Here is a 24,627-nt window from a genome sequence, read left to right as displayed (position 1 = left end):
TCATGGAGATCTATGGCTGTAATTCTCATTATTAAGCAGTCAAGCAAAGCTGCGAATTCCTTGCTAGCTGGTGCGGCTCTGTACAGTCACCATAGAGATGTATCCCCCTCAATACACAGTGACCAAAGGTGGCGCATCAATGTCAAAAATTTAATCAGCAATTCGGTCTCATGTAATGAGGTTTTGCGCATCGATCTCCAACCTCTGATGTCTTTGTTGGTGATGTATCTGCCCTTGTTTAAAAATCAGCGTGAACGCAGGTGACGCTGCGTTCCCTTGTTCATTGAGTCTTGATGTGAAGGTGTGGGGATAATTAAATTATCTAGTGGTGCTTGTTAACTTCACTCAAACATAAGTAAGCAGACTTAAAGGTTAGCATAAAATAAGCTATTTTGTGGTAAATGAACAATCAAAAATGGATACTCTGTAACCGACAAGGAAATCAATTATGAATTCACTGTAAAGCTTACATCAGCACACAGGGGGATATAAAAGACAAATAAAACCAATAAAGTAAATTAGTATTTCAGTTGGGAGGTAAAGTCAATGCTCCAATCTCACTGCAGGAACATGCAGCGTTATAGAGTGTTTCAGCAGAAGACGACTCTCCCATTCATTAGCCTTGAGTCTCTGATGCAGTGAGACCGACTACATATCATTGGCATTACTTTGCATTTAAATTGAATCTGCAAATGGTATTAGTTTCACAAAAGTCTGATTTTGACAAACTGTTTCTTACTAATACAGACACTTGATGGCTCAGATCATGTGCACTATTTCAGATTCTATATGAATTAATATTATGTCTTCTTAATGGAAAATCTGTATTAAAGGTGCCCTAGAATTAAAAATTGAATTTACCTTGGCATAGTTGAATAACAAGAGTTCAGTACATGGAAATGACATACAGTGAGTCTCAAACTCCATTGCTTCCTCCTTCTTATATAAATCTCATTTGTTTAAAAGACCTCTGAAGAACAGAAATCTCAACATAATACCGACTGTTGCGTAACAGTCGGGGTGTACGCCCCCAATATTTGCATATGTCAGCCCAAGTTCCCAACATTATAAAAAGGCATTAGACAAGGGCAGCCAGTAACGTCTGAATCTGTGCACAGCTGAATCATCAGACTAGGTAAGCAAGCAATAACAACAGCGAAAAATGGCAGATGGAGCAATAATACCTGACATGATCCATGATAACATGATATTTTTAGTGATATTTGTAAATTGTCTTTCTAAATGTTTTGTTAGCATGTTGCTAATGTACTGTTAAATGTGGTTAAAGTTACCATCGTTTCTTACTGTATTCACGGAGACAAGAGCCGTTGCTATTTTCATTTTTAAACACTTGCAGTCTGTATAATTCATAAACCCAACTTTCAACAACATTCTTTATAAATCTCTCCAACAGTGTGTAATGTTAGCTTTAGCCACGGAGTACTATCAAACTCGTTCAGAATCAAATTTAAACACCCAAATAAATACTATACTCACATGATCCGACACATGCATGCAGCATGAATGACGAACATCTTGTAAAGATACATTTGAGGGTTATATTAGCCGTGTGAACTTTGTAAATGCCCTGTATTTAAGAGTCGCGAGCTCGATGGGCAGGGAGCATGAGATTTAAAGGGCCAGCAGCCCCTGAATCCGTGCATAGTTAATGATGCCCCAAAATAGGCAGTTAAAAAAAATATTTAAAAAAAATCTATGGGGTATTTTGAGATGAAACTTCACAGACACATTCAGGGGGACACTTTAGACTTTATATTACATCTTGTAAAAAAACGTTCGATGGCACCTTTAAGCAAATATTTTACTGCAAAACTAAGGTCCAGCACTGGAAATCTTAGAGATGCAGTTGTGCCCTGAACTCAGCATTAGCTGACCTTGCTGAGAAGAGTCATTACTGTAAAATAAATGGCTTCCACAGTCTCACTGAGCTCATATATCTGACCTCAAATGGATGTTTCAGCTGTGACAAATGTTCTTATTGTTTTTGAAACACTCATATATTTTATTTTCAGTGGACTGATAGTAGTTGAAATAAGGTACATTCTATGTAAGGGATAAATTACAGTCAACTCGACATTATTGCAAAATAATAATCAAAACCCTGACACAAAGTGTCCTGCTTATCAAATGCTAACAATAAAATCAATATACTTACAATTTCTTCACTCAAACTACTGTAAAATGTTGCAATAATAACATTCATGGCATTCACAATATGATATCAGAAGAGCTTTTCAGAATCAGAAAGCTCTGTTTATACATCCGAGGAATTTGTTTTGGTGACAGAAGCTGGTGAATATCAGTGTGTGTATTGCAGCTCAAACTGTGACAATCTAGAACAACATAAATCAGGGTTATTATAGTTCACTAAAAACTAACACCATTATTAATTTCGTTGATGAAATCTATGATGGAAAATGTTCGTTGATAACCTTTTCTCCTTGACTAAGATGAGACGACACCAATGTCATTAAATGATAACTGTGACTATATCAACATGTAACATTGTTGACGGAAAAATGCGAGACTGAAATGTGGTTTTAAAAACAAATAAAAATCACTCTTTGTTCTTTGTCGAATAAAGGAGGAGACAAAACATTACAGACATTACAGTTTTTACAAGCTTTCATGCCTACGGTTGTCAGATGTCAAGACTTTAAATCCCCCAATCAAAGCTTTTCTGTTAAAAGAACACATTTTCTACCCTGTGTTTTACTTAATCTTTGCAATCTGGCAACCATGCGCACTCTCTCTCTCTCTCTCTCTCTCTCTCTCTCTCTCTCTGCAATGAGAATAAAGCGCTGGTGATCTGAAAACACAGACAAACAAGTAAGCTGGAGTTCAACGATCTTCATTTAAGATTATCTGCTTAAATACAAGTGTCTTTCACAAGCCACTTGCACTGTTTGATGCGACTAAATTTGTAGAAATTACACAAGTGCTACTGTCAATACAGCCTGTTACGTTGCATTCACAGGGGGTGTCGGCATTAACGCTTCTCATTTACTTTGAATGGGTGCCGAACTGAATTGTGGATTCTGGCGTGTCGCTTCATTCACATTGCTCATGGCAGAAGTTGAAGATTTCTCAACTTTTCAAGCGGCAACGCAGGCGTCAGCCACTCGGATCAAAGGCGCTAGCCAATTGCGTTCATGCAACACCGGAAAGTAATGCGATTGGCTGACGGCTGCATTGACGCCGACGCCCAATGTGAATGCATTTGAATGTTACCTTGATTCAAATTTCTCATAAGCTTAATTTAATTGATCTAAATAGAGAAAAATTATGATTTTTTTCTCTAAAGACTACATATAAAATAACTACCAAAATTAATGTTGGTAACTGCAGTTTGACTAAAAATACTGACTAAAATTTTAATACAAAAATGTATCTGTATATATTTTTAACACTGATAAATAATAAAAAAAAAATGTTACTTGAAAAAAAATAAATGTTAGAGGTACACTATGTAACTTTTGTCCCTTTAACGGTTAAAAAACAAAACTGAATTTTTCAGAAGAACATTGTTTTGGTTGTGCTTTGGCTCTGTGTGACTGTGGAAAAATATATTTATATATTTATTTATATATTTATATTTATATATTTCATAAAACATTTACTACTAGAGATATAACCAGTGTAGATGGAAAAGATCTTAAGCTGACTAGCTGAAGACATTACTGTTGCTATACCCAATAATAGGCACAGCACTTCCTTGAAAATAAATTCCAGCCCAGCACTACAACAACCCATAATGAAATTACCCTTTACAATAGATAATGCTTTAAAATGAACTCTTTTAGAGCTACATATGGCAATTTATCTGTTCAGTAAAATACAGTATTACACCTGTTTAGTAATAAAAACACAAACTCTGTGTTGCTTTTACAACATTTCAAAAACCCTTGGTTCTCGCCATCTCTGAAAAACCAAGCAAATGTTGGTTCTTGTTTTATTACAAGCTCTGTTGTGTTCTCTCTTTGCCAGCAGACACTCCTCTGTTCAGCAGTTTTTTTTTTTTTTTCCCCAGAGGTTTGAGCGTGTTTATGTCAACCTTTCTCGTTCATCGTGACAACTTACCTATGCCACTACCACACCATATACACGTCAACCAACGTTTCTCTATTTAGGGATATGGCAAGACATGCACGGGCGAGTGACGCATGTACGCAATCTCCCACAAAAAACATCCCGTCAGGTCTAAAATATAAACACTTATAATACACTTACCATAGTGAATTAGAAATCAATTTGGAAGAAGGATTGATGATGTATTGACTCATTATTTAAATTTTGTTCATTTTGAACAAAAAATGTTAGTGTAACTTTAACTGAAATAAAACAAAAAAATAATCAGTGTAACTTGACGCACTAAAATAACTAAAACAAAAATTAATAACTATTTAGACATATTAAAAAAAAAACAGAAATGACAACATAATTACAGCAAATGACACCAAATTAAAATGAAAAATATAAAAATAAAAAGTGATTCAAAATATTATTAAATCTACAATAGTATCTCAATTAAACTAAAATAACACTGTCAAAAATGAGAGCAGATTAGACTGAACACATGCTGCCACAACAAACTGTGAGAAAAAACATACAGATGCTCACAAATCACATGGACAAAAAAGGTCAAGAACTCACTATTAAATTAATTAACTCAAGATTAAATTAAATTATAATGACACGTCTTGCACATTATGAACCCTAAAGGCAACAGAAAGAGGCCACCATAAACCATAATTACTTAACTGCTTATAGTGCAACAACTGAATATGAACAAAGACCTGTTGAAGTTCACAATACATTCTCATAATTATATAATACATAATTAAAATATCTTGTGAGGGTTGCATAACTGTCTTACTGTAAAGAGTCACAATTGATCTGAATAAAAATTCCACTGAAATGTCCATTGAACAAATATACTTTTTAATGCATGGTGTCCACTACAGATATATACATTTTGTAATTCACATTTTATGTTTGTGATACATTTACTCTTGGTTTATGTACCTGTAAAAAGGACCCTGAATGTTGTTAGTTTGAATTTGTTGGTTATAGGAGGGCAAAATAAAGAGGCATTAACATTAAACAACACTGACTATTGCAAGTCTAGTGTAAAATCCTTTCTGCAGTAAATTGCGCTTGACAAGGCTTGAATATGAATTCATGGAAGCTGAATGTTAACTCTGAGAAGAGATAGAGGATACCTTTGAAAATAGATGAAAGTGAAATGAAAGTATAATACAAAGTGAAATATGACTTTCTCTCAAAAAACCCTTCAGAATATAGTTCAAACTGATGAAGCAGGCAGCAAAATACATGTGCAATTATTATAGTCTATAATATCTGCTAGATATACAGCACTGAATTAGAAGTGGGAGAAAAAAAAAAAAATCGATCGCAGTTCTCTCTTCAAGGATTCTGAGAATTTCAGAATTGATTCTGAGTTTACTTTTTAACCACAGATGTGAGATGGTACTATGTGCTCTAGAAACAACATACACACACATACACACACACTATAGACTTTCCATAGACATAATGATTTTTAACAAACTGTATATTATATCCCCTAACCATAACCCCTACCCCTAAACCTTCCCATCATCACAGAAAACTTTCTGCATTTTTACAGTTTTTAAAACATCACTTAGTATGATCCATAAACTGTTTTTCTTCATGGGTATCAAGAAATGTCCCCACAAGGACAAGGATTTTGGATATTGCCATCTTTGTCCCCATAACGTAGGGTATACCTGAACTACCAGCCTGGTCTTATCGTTAATATGTACGTATTAATACGTAACTTTCAAAGACACAAAATGTACATTTTTGTACATTTAGACAGGTGCTGAAACTTACAATATGAATGTACTGGCAGCATCTAAACGTAGTATTATTACATTTTTACAGCAGTAAAAACTTTAATGTCATAAAGATATATGTATCATTTCTCTTTTATCAATTTATAGATAAATGTAAGATCCCTAAATCCAACCCGAACCTAAACATACCCATTTTATACAGAATATTAAAAGAATAAAACATAATGGACAGAAATGTGTATGAAAATGACAATTTTAATAATAATATAGCATTAAAATGATATTTTGAGCCGCTAAACCTACACCTACCCCTAAACCTACCCATAACATTTCTTAAAACTACAAACTGTTATAAATAATAATAATAAAAAAAGAAACAGACAAACAAGTATAATCACAATAATATGAAAAATTAAAGAAAAAGTCAAAAGTGTAGCGTCTGGACCAATCAGCCACACAATTATTCATGGTATTCAATGAATTACCCATAAACTCACTCTCACTATCAAAGTTCTCTGAACTCATCCCCCTAAAACTGCAACCAACATCCCAAGTGTAGCTAGCACACAGGCACAACTAGGTGTCCTGTTACAGTTATATGGTACTTTTATGATCCATAAGAATGCTGTAGAGACTAGTGACTCATCCTTCCTGAGAAGGACAAATAAACTCTCTTAATCCTACGTATTCTCTATATAACCACTTGGGAAATGTATAAACATGTATCCAAGTTTCCCATCTCATGACTTTCCTTTTATAGGCTTTATTCTATGTATTAATTCTCTCTTTTGAACTATTTTGGTATTAATGTTCCATAGTTGCAAATGTATAGTTAACTGAGATCACATTGGCAGCATGCTTGGTATCTACGGACTCCAACTTTCATTTCCTATTTGGTAATTTATGTTACATGTTACTAACTCTGTGACACATTAGTATTATAAGAATCTAGAGGGTTCTTCTCTCAAACATCCAATCCAGTGTCTTATGCTAATATCTTGCTACAGAACAAAGACTCGTAAAACTTCCCTCCGAGGAGGCAACTCCTTATTGGCTCAGACACCTTAAGAGGGTGTGATGTCTCCACCCCTTATATTCATGGATCACAAGATAAAACCTCTCTCTTCCTGCTCTTCCTCCTCTTCTTTTCTTTTACTGACAAATGCTGACGTCAAGATGATGCTTTAAGAAGCTAGAAGCTTCTAAGGAACCCCAAGCTTGTGCCAGGCCTCGGCCTAGACCTTCCATTCACCAAAGATCCTCTGAATCCAACTGGTTCTCTTTCATCAAGACAATATCAGCAAAGATTCAACGGGAGCCTCCACAAATTGCATCAGGACACTTTAATTCAACTTGGAGAGACATGCAAGTATCAAACTTAGTCTCATTATCGGATACATTGAGTATCCTTACCCCTTTTAAAGAAGGGCCGGTTAAAATTAAAACTGATGGTTTGCTCAAGGCTGTTGATCTGCTGAATGTCCAACAATGCTGTAACCTCTTGCTTCCTGTACTCTGCTTTAGCTCTCTCTCTCTTGGTAAACTGTATGCATGTATGTGTGTGAATGTTAGAGTAGTTTAAGTGTTTAGTCTAGTTAATAAAGTCTTGTTCATGTCACACGTAAGGTTGTCCGTGTTTTGCGCTCATATACGGGAGTCCCTATTCATGTCGGTCCTGACTACAGGCTTTTAGTAGAATAAGATTATTTCCCATAACCTGGAAATGAACATTTCTTAGTTAATAAACAATTAACACTGTGTGTTCATTGAACAACAGGTTAATTGATTGTAATATTAATTTTATTACATGAAGTTAATTTTATTGACTGATTCAAATATTAATAATTAATTATAACTAGTTATGATTAATTATTCATATTTATTTTGAGCTAATTTGCTACAAAAGTATTACCGAAAGTAGTTCAAATGATGATGAGTCACAGTCCTCTCTGGCGGTAAAAGTTTTTTTTTTTTTTTATTGGGTTACAGAGCAGAATTTAAGTAATTAATCCATGAAAATATAAATCCGGCTTCTTTTCATGAAAGTGCTCTCTCCTTTCAAATGTCAATCCACTGAAACACGATATGTCGCAATCTGCGACGAAGCAAGTGAGAACCAATGAGCGTTCGATATCAGTGCAATAAACCATGTCGTAACAGTTCTCGAGGGCGCAACTTTCAAATTTTAATCATAAGGAGTGCAGGCTTTGACCGTGACGGTCGCTGCTGAGAATGAAGATAAAAAACGTTGGATACAGGGCTGAATTTGCAAACATATGGATTCTAAAGATTTGGAGTACAGCGAACAAATAAAATTGATGTGATTTGTGAATTAATATTGTGTTTTGGTGTATCTTATGGTTGTATTGTCAGTCACTGCATAGGAGAAAACGCCTTTTGTGTCTCACAGCAAACAAACTAAATATTACAAAATGGTTAAACAATTACAGAAATGTTATTCATTTTAAGGTTTTAAAGTGTAGGCTTGTTTAACATTATGTAATCCTCCGAAATGAGTTTGCAGCACCAGTCACAAACAGAAATTTCATATTAAGTAGATGAATAAACTGCATAATAAATGCGATGTGACAAGTATTGATGTGACAATTTTAATACATGGGAAATCATCAGCCCAGTCTCATTAGAAAAACGTACCTGTGGGAACATTTTTGCAAATTGAAAATACGTAGCGCCCTGTACGTTTCATGACAGTTTCAATGTGAAATGTCCACTGAGTGCCGCTAAAATCGTGTTCAGTTTTTTTCCAAAACAGATGAACGTGAATTTGGCATGTTTATACTACGTTGGTTTTATAAGTATCCGCAGTTCTGATTTGAAATGTCCTGTGATTGGCGCTAATGCTCCATTACATTTAAAAATAATGTATCACAAACACTACACCTAAACCTACCCGATAGTGTTAACATAAGCAAATGTGACATAAAAAGCGGCCATAATCATGCCATTTTAGTTTGTTTTGATCTCTCGTCTTTGAGGTCTTTTACCGTGACTCGTCTTTCACAGGATTCGTAACCTAGGATTTCCCATCCTAAGTACAACTCTGTATCAGCTGAGCTACCAGGCAAACTGATTATGATTGAAAAGCTAAACATATGGAGCTGGTTAAGCGATGCCAAGTCCAAAATGTATTTGTTTACAAATCGCGCACTTTAATAAAAGCGTTTTGAGATCATAACATAATATTTTGCAAGGAGACGTAAAAACAAGAGTTTATTAATCCATAATCTGACCTGGTAATCATAACTTTAAATGAAAACGATTAAAAGTACTTGCTGTTTTACTGCCCCTTGTGTTCATTTCTGTTGGAAACTGCAGTGATATGTACGGATTGGTACGTATTTTGCAGCTTGCAAAAATGTTACCACAAGTACGTCTGTCCATGAGACTAGATTGGAATTTATACACATTCACACTTGGAATACGTGAATAATTTGTTTTATTGCTGTCAGTACGTAAATATTATGTTTTAGTGCTATAAATACGTAGATATTGTACGTTTTTGTGTAAGTAAATGTCCGTGTGGTAGAACCTCACTTTATGTAAAAATACACACGTATTCTCATGAGATCATGTTGGAACTATACACACACACACACCCCCTCAAACCCTCAAAAACTCGAATTTGTTCTCGTCATTTAACGACTTATTTCTCATAATTTAATGACTTTATTCTCAACATTTTATCTCAACTTTTTTCTCGAAATTTAACAACATTTTTCTCATAATTTAACTAATTTGTTCTCGTAATTTAATGACTTTATTCCCAACATTTTATCTTGACTTTTTTCTCGAAATTTAACAACTTTAATCTCGAGATGGTTTTATTTATTTATTTATTAGTACTTGGCTCTAATCCTCTTCCGTAGTTTTACCATTCAAATGCTCTATAAAACATATGGAATGCAGTAGCCCTATTCAATACATGAAACTCACTTACTGACAGACGGTTGCTTTTAAATGCTCATATGCGCTTTGTGAACCAGATCAGATCGTGAGATGCCTAAAGATTCCCACCTCTAATTAGAGGCCAGTGAATTTGAAAGTGTACCATACAGAGACTTGGAGACATGAAAGACTTTAAATTTGGCATAAAAATGAAAGTTGCAACAGACTTTTCTTCCCTATTGTGATGTGTATCTGACTGTAACGACTTCTGGAACAAGAAAAAATGGTGGGTGGGACTTGATTTTGTCCATGGGGAATTGATTTGATGGTTGTGGTTTGCTATTGGTCGATCTCATGTGAGTGACAGGTTGTCCCGCAGAAAGGACATTTGCAGGTACATACTGTATGAGTTTAGGTGATATATAAAATGGATGACCTTAAAGAGAATGTCGCAAACCATTTTCCAGTGCATGCGGCGGGCAGATGTGATAAATGACACGAGTCTTATGGATGAGTAATAAAATGATTTAAAGAAATGAAAAGCACCAAGTGCGCACAGACGTATAAAGAGCACTCAATTTATGAGCTGACTGAACACACCACCTCCATTGCTGACAGACCAGTGGCCTTGGCGTTCAGAAAGACATTAGCTTAAAGGAAGAGCTGGGTAAAGGTTAAGAGTTTTTTCTTTCACTTTGACCTCCTGAATCCACCATCACTGAACAATTTCCGCACAAATGGTCGGTAAAAGCGGTTAATCTATTCAACGTAAGGTTTCATATGAAGTCCAGAAAGCTTGGGTGCTTCTAAAAATACCCTCTCCATTCTGTGGACTGAAGGGATTCTCATTTACAAACATTAGTGCAAATGAGAAAACTGATTACAGTAACTGAAGGACTTGGAATGGAAGCGGCTGAAATGGGCTGACTGGAAGCTGCAGTCTGAATCAAATGGCAGAGAAACAATAAAGCTCTGGGCTCCCAAAGGTCTGGGGAAAGGCTCAGATGATTGCATTGTGGCCAAGACGGCAAGAATTTCTGAGATAAGCCTAAGAACATGTAGCATTCATTCCTAATGTTATTTGGCTGAGATAAAACCTTCAGGATGGCAAGCAACACCACTGAATTTTGCTATCAATAACAAACCTGCAGAAAATGAAAACATTCTTTGCATTCTATGGACGAAACTGCAGTATTTGGGTTTCTAAAACACATTTATTGCATTCCTGGATATTGCTATGCCTGTTTGAAAATCATTTGGAAAATTAAATATTTGAAGCATGTAGAAGATGTAACAAAGGTTAAAAAAAGATATTTAATTTTCTCTTTCATAGTATTCACTGACACAAATACAGTACAGGGAGTACTATACATAATAACAAGACTCATGAGAGGGTTAAAAGTAATCCAAGGCTGAGATTATTATGACAACATCTTCATCTAATTATTCATCGTACATCCTATTAATTATACCAGGGTTTAATTAGGTTACTTTTAATGTCTATGTTGAAACAGCCTAACTCACACATGCAAGTGAAATTAAAATTGGAAAATGGGCTCTGGATGGCCATGGATGGAAATCTTTTCTTACCCTTTTCAAATATAGCTCTCCACTTCGAAATGGAACACAAAAGTAGACGTATTTAAAGGTGTGGTTGATTATTATGATTTCACTTTTTAACTTTAGTTAGTGTGTAATGTTGTGCATTTGAGAATTAACAACATCTGCGGACCCACTTTATATTAAGTGGCCTTAACTACTATGTACTTACATTTAAATTAATAATTTAATACAATGAACTTATTGTGTACATACATGTTTTTACATTGTACTTATATTTTAAAAGCACCTGCATGTAATTACATCTGTAATTAATTTCTGTAATTACATATATACATACACTGTTGACCCATCCCTTAACCCTTACCCCTACCCTTAATCCTACCCATACCACCAAACCTGTCCCTAACCTTACCCGTACCCCACCTCAATAGCAGCAAAAGTGTTTTGCAATTCAATATGAACCCAATAAGTACATTGTACTTCTTTTTTGATGTAAGTACATAGTAGTTAAGGCCACTTAATATAAAGTGGGACCACATCTGCAAAGTTAGGACGCTCAAAGTTCAATGCAAAGAGAGATAGTTTCTTTAAAAAAAAAAAAAAATCACTGTTTAAAGGGTTAGTTCACCCAAAAATGAAAATAATGCCATTTATTACTCACCCTCATGTCATTCTACACCTGTAAGACCTTCGTTCATCTTCGAAACACAAATTAAGATATTTTTTGATGAAATCCGATGGCTCAGTGAGGCGTCTATTGCCAGCAATGTCACCGTACTTCTCAAGATCCAGAAAGGTACTATTAGACATATTTAAAACAGTTGACGTGAATACGGTGGTTCTACCTTAATATTATAAAGCGACGAGAATACTTTTTTTGCAGCCAAAAAACAAAATAATGACTTTTCAATATCTAGCCGATGGCCGATTTCAAAACACTGCTTTGAAACAAAAGATTTTTTCGTACTAAGGTAGAACCACTGTACTCACATGAACTGTTTTAAATATGTTTTGAGTACCTTTCTGGATCTTGAGAAGTTCGGTGACATTTCTGGCAATAGACGCCTCACTGAGCCATCGGAGCCATTTGTGTTCCGAAGATGAACAAAGGTCTTACGGGTGTAGAATGACATGAGGGTGAGTAATAAATGACATTATTTTCATTTTTGGGTGAACTAACCTTTTAAGGACTACAACAAACGGCTAGTAGGGACTACATTGAGCTTCTTCCTGGGATGGTGACATCACTAACCCTAAAATTGACATAAACCCCGCCCCCGAGAACACGCAACAAAGGGGGTGATGACATGTTGGGCTGCTTTAGAGAAGAGGAAGAGTTGTTGTAGTAGATTGAAGTTGACATACCGTAATTTTACACAGGACTGCTTCACAAACGAGGGTCAATTCAACGCTGGATTTGCACAAAAGATTAACATGACGGCACATGCTAGTCGATCAGTTGAATCAACTCCACAGCAACTACAAAAATTTATCCACTAACCATTCAGAAACATCCAGTTTCATTCTAAAAGTTGTAATTTCTTCCTGAGTCTCTCCATCAGTGTCCGACTCCGGTTTGAACAATGTAAAGCTGAACACAATCGTCATTTTGGCTGCGTGAGATTCTCCAGCTTTGTTGTTGTTGAGCAACCGAAGCGTGAGCTGTTAAAGCTCCGCCCTCTTCTGGAAAGGGGGCCGGGAGCAGCAGCTCATTTGCATTTAAAGGGACACACATGAAAATGGCGTGCTTTTATCACACCCAAATAAGGGCAAATTTGACAAGCTATAATAAATGATCAGTGGGGTATTTTGAGTTGAAATTTCACAGACACATTCTGGGGACACCAGAGACTTATATTACATCTTGTGAAAAGGGGCATAATTGGTCCCCTCTAAAGAGTAACTATTTCCATACAACATAAAATGACCACAGACTCAAAAAGATCAATCAATCAATGTGATCCACTGTGTTCCACTAAAATAAATAAATAAATAAGGAACATGACAGAATTTTCATTTTTGAAACTTAAAGATTAAAATCATTTAAAGACAGTGTTATGCAGTCAGACATAACAACGCAATAAGAACAACATAGGTACAACACATGCTTGTTTTCAGACTCATCTCCTGTGGCTCTGGATTCAAAGGTCAGTGAAATCCGGCACAAGGGCCACAGCTTAAGGTCAGTGTGCTAGAGCTCACATCTCTAGTGACTGATGCCATTTAGAGTGTGATACTAATGAGACACAGGCTGGAGGCTGTAGGCTCTTGCTCAGTTAAACTAGGCAAAACGTAACTGAACTCATTACCAAAGGTTCATGTGGGAGTATACAAGCATTGATGGTGTATGAAAAGGCATGTGATGGGATTGTCGGCTTGCAGCTGGGCGATTATAATCAGTAATTGCATAGAAGTGTACAGCAGTAGTAGGGGATGCAGAGATCACACACAGCATATTGAGACATGAATTATACAAAAATAAAAGAAACAGCCTCTTTCATTGCTTGGATATAAAACCTAGTGAGCTGCCCATGGAGGCATCCAATAGTATAGTATTCACGCTACCAATAATAATAATAAAAAAAAAAAAATGCTTAAAGGGTTAGTTATTCTTTAATTAATTACTCACCATGTTGTTCTACAACCGTAAGACCTTCGTTCATCTTCAGAACACAAATTAAGATATTTTTCATAAAATCCAATGGCTCAGCAAGGCCTGCATTGCAAGCAAGACAATTAACACTTTAAAATGCCCAGAAAGGTACTCTAATGTTATGAAGAGACAAGAATACTTTTTGTGCGCCAAAAAAAAACAAAAATAACGGCTTTATTCAACAATATCTAGTGATGGGTGATTTCAAAACACTGCTTCATGAAGATTCGCAGCTTTACGAATCTTTTGTTTCGAATCAGTGGTTTGGAGCACGTATCAAACTGCCAACATCACGTGATTTCAGCAAAAGAGGCTTCGTTACGTGATAAGTGTTTCGAAATTTCAATGCTTCACCACTGGGGGTGTGACTTTGGCAGTTTGATACAATACAAATTAAATTCAAAACAGTTAAATTTAAACAAAATGTAAACAATAAAGATTTTATATAACACATCAAACCTTTGCTGAAAAGTCCCAGCCAAAAACAGAACTGTTAAAGTATTTATAAAAAATAAAAATAAAAAATCCACATTTACGCATTTGTACTTAAGCATTTAAAAGCATTCTTAAAATAGTTTGATTTTCATATTAAAGTTGTTAAACAATAAAATTAACAGAAGCTGATTTTATAATTGTCATTACTGATCACAGGCACTGTAAAAAATAAGCATTAATCATTAACATGGGCTTTTTGGAGTTTTACTTCTCAGAAGTTGAGAATTTTTATTTTGTTAATTCAAATACATTGGACAAATCAGTAGTACAAGTACAATAAATGAAGTTTAGTTTACTAAAATATAAAAGATTTTTTTTTTTTTTTTTTACAGTGTGGGCCATCTTCAGCCACATTTATATCTTATAATTAACTCACAGTGCTTTAGGACAAAGAATCTATGTCATGGTGCCAGAAGAGAAGTCTCTTCACAAGGGCAGTAAGACACATTCCATTATAATTGGAGGGCGGATTTACGTCATGATGACCAGTGAAACCACCAGTGGCAGGTATAAATGAAATTGTTAGCTATTAAGCAAAAAAAAAGACTTTTCCCAAATGTAGACAGAAGACAGAAAGAAAGTCAAAGAGTCTCTGAATTATACCAATGAGATTGTATTTGGTTTATATCCAGCTTCTTTCTCCAAGCATTGTGGAACAATGTTTGTGAGACATTGATCGAGGAAGATAATTTTCTATATTGTGGAAGTGAGAAAGGGTGTAATGAGAATATGATATGGAGAAGCTGCCCTACTTCCTCTGCATTGTCTGGGAGACAGACATCGAGCGGCTGGAATTTAGAACCTGAGGTTCATTTAAAGTGTCTGATCAGTTTAAAAACTGAAATTTGCTGTGGTTTCAGTGATGACAGTCAGTTTGACAAAAGATTGCCAGCTAACCACAGACAATAAATAAAACCTTCAGAGAACACAACCCAGCAGATATATTAAATATCATTAGCCATACAGGTGTGTTAATTTCATCAAAGAATGATTGTGTTCCCTTTAAAAGTAAAACTGAAATCAAAACTATTTTTATAAACATTCTTAAAGGGATAGTTCAGTCAAAAAAGGAAATTCTATCATGATTTACTCACCTTTATATGTCGTTCCAAACCTGTCTGACTTTCTTACTTCTGTGGAACATAAAAAGGTATTTTGAAAAATTGTGTTTTTGTTTTGTTTTTCCCCCATACAATGCAATTCAATGGGGTCCATTGTTGTTTGGACCCCAATATTATTCAACATATTTTAGGATCTATCATTTTCATACACGTTCATGGTCTTATTGTTTTTAATGTTACGTTAGCCCTTATGAAAAAGAGTGTGCTTACTTGTATCAAAGACTTTATATATAGAAAGACAGTGAACTAATATTACTATGAACGAGAGCAACGCGCAATATGGCAGAATAAGTCCCGCCTTCTAAATAAAAGAGCCAATCACCAATTGGTAAAGTCATCTCATCACTGCAGCTACTGCTACAAGTTCTGGTTGTTATAGAAACAGTCAGTGTTTGGAGACGCGCACTTAGGACTTCACATGTGCGTTGGCTGGTCTAGCCTGATTTGAGCATTTAGAAACAAAATTTATGAAACAGTTGTTGTCAGTTTAAACTTCTTCTTTTGTGGTCTACAGATGAAAGATAGCCATACAGGTTTGAAACAAACCTATAAATCTACTAATAACTAATAACTACTAAAGTATTGCACCACTATCCGAGCTTAGAACTTCCTGACAATACAGACAATGCTGTTTAATAGCAGCTCAGCTGCAAGTCTATCAAACTGAAGTGATAGGGCATACTTAAGCCACAATGAGCTGGCATCTTGGATTAAATATTCAGTGTTTGGTCAAGGATTATGTGGACTCCTGGAACGCCATCTCAGAGGACAGCTGGAACATGACCTGGTAATAGATGTCAAGAAACCAAAGAGAGGAAACCTACACGACTCATGTCGCAAAGAATGTCCAAATAAACACGCAAGACTGACATGACTACAGGCTCAGCCTTCACACAGAATGGTACCATTTCCTTACGCTCAGGCACACAGTTTCAACAGACAAAAAGAAATGGAAGCTATAAATGGTTTAACTGCGTATTACGACCGGTAAGAGCATCTGATAATTCCTCATACTCAAAAAGAGTTAAGGAGGAAAGAGCATAATGTCAACGAGTTGAAGGATTTTGGCCTTGCGAAACCTCCGTAAATTGCATTGACAAACCAAATCAAATCACTAGAAATCTATAACCTTCTACTGTGCTGCATGCTAAAAATGTCTACGTGCACCTGAGAGGTTTGCGTGAGAGATAAAACGTGATAAAGCAGAAGACAAAGTTCTCCAAATGCTTACAGGCAAGATTAGAAATATAAGGGCCATTTTTGTCTCTTTTCCCCAAAGACAAAAAGCAGACGTTGTTCCAGATCCAGTGCCAAGTATTTCAAGCGGTCCCCCTAAAAATGGATGATAAATTACAGCGGTGGACGCGTGTGACAGCAGAAAGCAATAAACTGGGGGGAAACAAAAAGGCAAATGTCATTTGTTCGCAAGAGAGAGATTTCAAGCGTTTAGGCGTAAAGAGCGAGGCCACGATGTGACAAATAGCTGGACGGAGTCCTCTGGCTCTATGTAGCTTGAAAATCAGCTGTTAAATTCACAGTCTTCAGGGTGCAAAAGTCTGAAGAAATAGCAGCTCGCACTGTCCTTTCTTTGGCACATTTGAACATTACAACGACACATTATGGTGTAAAACAATGTAATAGGTTGTTCAATGTAATTTATAGCAATGAAATAGCAAGAGCTGTTATACTGCTGGTGAGATAAAACAAGGTTTTCATTTCCTTTATGATCTTTAATCAAGACAATGGACTATAAAAAAAAGGAGAAGACATATTTTTAAAGACCCTGTTGTATAAAAAAGCAACTACATATTTTCCAGTTTACTGGATCTTTGAGTCACAAATACTGAGAAATGTGAATTACTATAAAACGACATAAACGCCCATGTTAGGCCTGCAGAACTCCCCAAATGTTGTCCTAACTAGTCAAACACAGTTGTCTTAACAAACAATATTGTTTATGGAGGGTTTGTGAGTTCCCAGCATGCATCGCAGAATTAATAAATTATGCAGTTACTGTCTTACGATTATTGTTTGCTGACTTTTTTGCTGTAGTTTTGTCATTTTTGTTAGTTGTTTATTGTGTGATGTCAAGAGCTCATCGATTTTTGCTGATTGTCACCGTTCTTGAGATTTGTGTGTCATCAAGTGTTGAGGTCTATGCAGTCTCACATAGCCAGACCTTCAGACTAATGGCAGATAGAAACCAATCACAGTTTGTTTTGTTCATGTTTAGAGGGTCTGAAAATGTAACGTCGATGTCCCTGCAATAAATGATCAGTGTGTAAAACTCTTGGATGTATTTGCCGTGAACTTCAGATACTTCATTTACTTTTGAAAATCCTGAAAAGCGCTCATTGTCACAGTTGTAAACACAAGGGTGTTCTTCTTCCATGAGGGGGTTTGGCAAGAGATGGTGTTTTTAGTGGGTTTTAGTGTTTCCTCACAAAAAAGTGGTTTATTCAGCATAGTAAAGCAACAAACAAACAAAAAAAAACATCTTGTCTCTTTCTCCGCGTACCACAGCGTTAGCAGGTGTCATGCTTTTTTTGTTTAATGCTTTATTCCAGATATCTTTTCTTTGTAAGGTGAATGCTGCCTCACCAACGAACATAGCATAGTTCACGTCATATATTAAGTGTCCAATATATGGCTACTAAAATGATAGATCAATAATTTAATGTAAATCTGTAGAAATCTATAGTTGTCTCAATGAATTGATGGCTGAATGAGGCATTTTGTATTTAGTGAAAGATGAATACATTTAAATTGACAAATAAAGCTGTGTGCAATTTTTAGAAAATAGTTGAGAGAATCTAAAAATCTGAATGTTGTAATCATACATTTTTCTCGCCAGACCTGCCATTATGAAAAAGAGTGTGCTTTCTTGTACCAAAGACTTTATATATGGAAAGACGTTGCACTAGATAGAACCTAAAAATCTGAATGCATCAAGTTGCGTTCAATTTTCTCAATAATTCCTTCTTTACAGTGTATGAAATCAAAACTGGAGCTTTCACATCATCTACGAAAAAGCTCTTTGTCCCACCCCAACTTCCTGTTTCAACCATAAATATGTCAATAAAATTGTGTGGGCTCTTGAAGATATTTAATCAGCACAAATAAGGTTTTCATTATTATATGATGTAGCCTAATAAATAATACAATATACACAATAACTGACCCATCACTTTGTTGTGTTAAATGTCAAATCTAAGCATTGCAGCATTTCTTCCAAGGACACAGTTTTCCAGTGTCCCTCTGCTGTATTCTACATCAGATCCCATTAGAATCAGGCTCAGGCTGATTCTTTCAGGTGATCGATCACTCCTGATCACTTGAGCAGCAGATATTGACGTTCAGTGTCTGTGCATTGCTACATAAAAGATGTAGTGTTTGCATTCACAAGGGTGGTTGAAATATAAGCACAAACATTTTGAAATCACAAATGGCTACTAAGATACTGGTCACATACTAATTCCACTTCTTATTATGTCATATAGGGACCAAATTTACACATTAAACCTGTTTGAAATCTATTAGCACATGTTCTTCTTGAAATGACTTTTGCACTCCCAGGTTGAGCAAAGTTTCTTTGTGTATTTTTAAACTATTTTGTTTCTCCATTTTAAGTGTGAACCGATAAAATCAAGACGAAAAAGAAACAAGAACACTGTTCTACAACCAACTATAGACAGACTGTCTTACTGGGTCAGCCGAATCAATACAGCACCTTAACAAGGATTTCAAGTGAAGGCAGAAAGACGGTCTCCAGCAATTTAGAGTCAGAAAAGCTGCCATACTATCAATATTAAAAGTCATTTTCTATGACTCAGCATAATATCTGACACTGGGCTCCCTTCGAGAACAGATCCTTTCCAGCACCTTTAATTCATTATTGATATATCCTGGTAATCATCACCAAACAGATGACATCTGTATCAGAATAAATTAATTTTTCATGCATTTGACCCTTAATTCATTTAAATCACCATTTGGCAAATGTTAAGCATTTTTAATAAGGAGAGTGGTATATCTATAGCTATTTACACAGTGGAAGAGTATGCAACACCAGACAAATATGAAACTATACTGTTCATAATGATGGAACAGTTTGAATGTGAGAAGTCTTACACTATTGAGTATATTAAGCATATATTCAATGTAATTCAATTCACAGATCTAATATACACATGCAATTTTTTTCACTGTTTACATTCACAGACATAGCCGACTGTGTTAATGTGAACTTTGTGTGTTTTTGACATAAGCGTAGGGCTGGGCGATATATCGAATGCTTTTGTCACGCGCATTTCGTCAGTAAAGCCGGTTCCCTGATTGCCGCTAAATCGCCATCACCTGCTTTCAAATGGAGCGGCATTTAATAGACAGAGCCGTAGATCACTGACAAACCACGCAATATCACGTTCATTATCGAAGGCGATACATCTGCGATATGAACGCGATATTGCATGGCTTATCAGTTACCTACGGCTCTGTCTATTAAATGCCGCTCCATTTGAAAGCAGGTGATTTAGCGGTAATCAGGGAACCGGCTTTACTGACGAAACGCGTGTGACAAAAGCATTCGATATATCGCCCAGCCCTACATAAGCGCAATAAGACGTGAACGAGAAGTTAGTTTAATACTAACGGGACGTGCCATCTGACATCCAGCTTTCTGTGCGTGTGCTTCAGATGTGTGCGCTATCAGAAGTTTAAACTGATATGGCTTTAAAACGCATGCAGATAATAAACTTTCATGATGATAAAGAACTGCAATGTTACGTCAGCGTGACCACAATACAGATGATAATCAAAACCAAACAGATGTTTTAGTTTTTGACAGAGTATCTGAGACATGAGCTCTGCCTTCTGAAAAGCGAGGTGGGGAGCAGCAGCTTATTTGCATTTAAAGACACATGCATGAAAACAGCATGTTTTTCCTCAAAAATGGATATAATAAATAATCTGTGGGGTATTCCGTGCACAGACACATTCTGAGGACACCTGAGACTTATATTACAGCTTATAAAATGGGGCATATTAGGTCCCCATTAATGTCTTAAAGATATAGTTCACTCTAAAATGAAAATTAAGTCATCATTAACTTACGTATGATGTATACCCTTCTTTCTTTTTCAGACCACAAAAGGAGAATTAAAAAAAAAACTAAATGTCCTACTCATGCTCATCCATATAATGGCAGTGAATAAAACATTTTTTAAAAGATGCAAAACATGTTGTATATTTCAAGTGTTCTGGGGGTATAGGATAGGGTTTGGTGAAAAACAAATCAAAATTTAATGAAAATCCTGAACTTGGCCATTGTTCTTTGTGAGAAATCAAGATAAAAAAAACACAACATGAAATACAACACCTAGAAATCCCTAAAGAGTATCCATGCACTTTCTTCACTGAGTCTAATATCACCGGACCGGAACCCTGTCTGATGACAGTCAGAATGACAGATGTGAACACGATAACTTCTTTTTACGACAAAAATATATATTTACCTCAGAGAAGAAGGCACATGAGTTCCATGTGTTTTTTTTTATTAATCTTGATTTCTTACAATTTGTGTGCTTTTTCTGGGTGATTCAGAGTGAACTGCGGCAATAGAGTCTCACGAGTGCGCACGTCGCGTATCCGTGCAAAGAATACCAATGGCCAAGGTCAGGTTTTTCGTTAAATAATACATTAAATTTGTTTTTCACCAAACCCTATCGTATACCCCCAGAACACTTGGAAAATACGGCATCGGATTATTCTGTGATACTTTTGCACGTATATATATATATATATATATATATATATATATATATATATATATATATATATATATATTTTTTTTTTTTTTTTTTTTTATTTTTTTTTTTTTTATTCACAAATTCACAAGTTCACACTTGCATATAATCAGATTATGAGTATTTGGCATGCTGTCCGAGGAGAGGGCTCCAAGCTCAGAGTTGACCCAAACCCAGAGTACTCAGTTAAGAGTGAGAAGACGGGGTGGTGGAGGGATGCTGGAAAACTGTTGTGGGACAGAGATAAGTCTGCTGTATATATACCTCCTATAGTGCTAATTGAGATGATTATCTGAACGTGCTCCTCCTGAACTTTGTTAATAAAACATAATTTATATAGATGAGCGCAAGCGGGACATTTTTTTTAAAACAAATCTCTTTTTGTGGTCTGAAAAGCCACAAAGAACAACACCAGGGTGAGTAAATGATAACTTAATTTTCATTTTAGGGTGAACTATCCCTTTCTGCTTAGTAAATAGTCTATATATTGGATTTTTTTTTTTGCAACATAAGACAAAAGATGGCATCTAAATAACATTGACTGCTAAAAAAGTAACTTAGAAAGGACAACCTGTCACAAACACAGAAGACATGCCTTCTATCAACACATGACCCCAATCAACACAAGATTTTAATGAGGTACAGTCTTTCTTTCCCTGTCAGTGATTATGATCAAAACCAACTTAAACCAACCCGCCAGCAGTACTCAAGCCTTCACTGCAAGTCTCTTTATCTTTAAAGAAAAAGGGTTACATGAAAAACTCCTCTGTGGAACAAATTATGTACACGACACATTCTAATGCATCGTATTCATAAAAATAAGGCCAGTAAAGCAGTGCATGCCAAGCTTCGCCATCCAAGGTCTTTGTTGTCAAACGCACCCACACATTCAGACACACATTCACATGCTGCAGAGATGCACAGCATATTCCTCACAAGCACAAAAGATAAACGATAATCAATAAACGCAAAATTAAGAAACACATAGGAGAAGAGTAAACAAATAAACTTGTCAAATCAGATAAATCCCATGAGTTTTTGCCTGGATTAGCTAGAACAAAAGTTCCTCATATCAATGCAGTAAATTAGCATAATTAGAAACTGCAAACTGCAGTCCTGAGTGTAAAGTGAAGAATATTAGACTATTAATTCTATCTGTAACAAACATTTTGTAATAATGAGTTCTTCAGGTTATCCTGATTAAATAGAATATTTATTTTATATACATATATACACACAGATATACATATATAACATTTTAATGTTAAATTTGTATTGTGTGTGTGTGTATATGTGTGTATGTGTGTGTGTGTCTGAATATATATATTAAATTGAAAGAATGCAAAAACATATTGAAAATTGAAAAATTAAGCCATTTATCAAGGTCAGCATAGTCAAAACATGCATTTGTTTTGATGCATTGCTGATTTTCTGCAACAAGCCTATTCATTTTTCGAAATATGGTCCACTGCCCAGATCATCTTCACACAATTTGACATTATTTGTAGACACACTGGAAAAACTACAGCAGGATACTCAAGGACAGGACAACACAACTAAATGTGCTGCAATCCATGGAGAAGAGCCCATCTCTCCTTGAAACAGCTGACACATCAATTTATATTTGGCAAATGATGGGGAAAATTTGTTTGCCTCCTCCTAATTGTCAGTAGACTGGGATTAATTGACATGATTAAGGAGATTAGGATGTAGAAGATTGATGGATATCAAAGGTCGAGATCTGGTTAAGAGATGCCTGCAGGTTGTTTGAGCTTCACTGCCTCAACTTCTACATCCATACTGTACGTAATGCTAGATTGCACCAGTATTTTATACTCCATCGCAAATCCAACAGATGAAAAACTTGGAAATTGCCACCAACTTTACCTGCATTGAGTGTGCCAGTAATAAGTCTGAAGAGGTACTGAGCAAACTTCAGAATCTCCCTCTTGCATCTCTTCCTGCAACTGCTCATGCTGAGGTTTCTCTCTTTTCCTGCTGTTTAATCCTCAAAAGGTTTTGTTGACAGAGGAAAACTTCCTCCCCGCAGCCGCGCTCCTGCCCGAACCTGCTCTGCTCGTGCGTCTGTGAGCGTCGGCTCATACGGAGCTGTGCGTGGCTCCTCGCTGGAGATCCTGTCTGCGCGAGGGGGGTCACTCACTGCCGTTGGGTCATAAATATTTCCTCTGGAGTGCTCGTGTGTCCCAGAGGTGCTGAGCGCTCCGTCTCTTCTCTTTTGCCGTTCACACTCTTTTTTGTCACACACACGCACACACTTTTGTAGTAGAGTGGCTGCTTGTGTGTCTCAGCACCATCTGTGGCTGTTTCAACCTCCACGACCGTTGCTGGGAAGGCGGTGCCAGCGTGGCCTCAGAGCGAAAGCACGAGAGAGGGAGAGCGAGGAGGAGGAGAAGGAGGGGCAGGAGAGGTAAAAAAGAGAAGGAATCAGCATTGACAGGCGATTATGGGACTGTCGTGTTGCCAGTTACAATGCTACAACACTTCAGAGACGCTCTGGATGAGGCATCTCTGAGTGTCAAGGTATTGAGAGAGAGAGAGTGGACGAAATGGAGAAAGGGAGGGATGGCGAGGTTAAAGATAAGAGAGACTACAGAGACAGCCTGCTCTTGCCTGAGAGAAAGTGAAAAGGACTGAGATATGGAGAATGAAGATAAAGGTGAAGGTGCAAGAAAGCAAGTGAAAAGAGACCTGGACAGAAAGACAAGGGACTGAGGTGTGAAAAGCAACGTGAAGTAAAGCAGCAGACAGACTGATGGCAATATAAAGAAACAGAGAGAGAGAAAGAGAGGGAGGTTAAAACTGATGCAAAACACCTTGACATTTCCGAACGGCAGGTGATCAGATGGTATAAATAAAGGTGGAGTTCATAAGGTCAGCCTTGATGACTCACAGCCTGACGTACTTATTTTACAAAAGCCACATCAAAAGACTGGGACTCGTCCATGGAAACAGCTCTAGGTAACACTTTACCCCGAAAATCTAAGTAAAAAATAAGATTGTTATAGACCTGTAGCCCCGCTCCTTTTCAGCGCTGCTCTCGTTGTATTCTGTCTTCCGGCTTGTGTTTCATATATTTTGTATATCATATAAATATAAAAAACAAAAAAATATTCAAACCAAAGTCCCTTTAAGACAAGTCTTTTTTTGATTTATTTTATTTTACTTGTCGGACATCTTTGAAATGCCTCTTGGGCATGCAAGTG

At 36.3% G+C, this 24,627-nt stretch overlaps 1 protein-coding gene across 2 annotated transcripts in view; it reads right to left on the bottom strand.

Annotated features, from left to right (window-relative positions):
* kcnip4a (potassium voltage-gated channel interacting protein 4a) overlaps positions 1 to 24,627 on the bottom strand; it is a 245,788-nt gene that overhangs the window by 154,902 nt on the left and 66,259 nt on the right. The window contains exon 1 of one of the 2 annotated variants that reach the window (XM_067400010.1): positions 23,291 to 23,378. The exons of the other annotated variant lie outside the window; for it this stretch is intronic. Within the exon in view, the coding sequence (XP_067256111.1) occupies positions 23,291 to 23,378 (88 nt within the window). Of the gene's footprint in view, positions 1 to 23,290; positions 23,379 to 24,627 lie in introns of those variants that run through there. 2 annotated transcript variants of the gene reach the window in all.

This window comes from Chanodichthys erythropterus, chromosome 11, assembly GCF_024489055.1.
Source record: "Chanodichthys erythropterus isolate Z2021 chromosome 11, ASM2448905v1, whole genome shotgun sequence".
In the NCBI taxonomy this organism is placed as follows: Eukaryota; Metazoa; Chordata; class Actinopteri; order Cypriniformes; family Xenocyprididae; genus Chanodichthys; species Chanodichthys erythropterus.
Note: the sequence above shows the minus strand (reverse complement) of the source record. Positions and strands in the feature narration are given on the sequence as shown.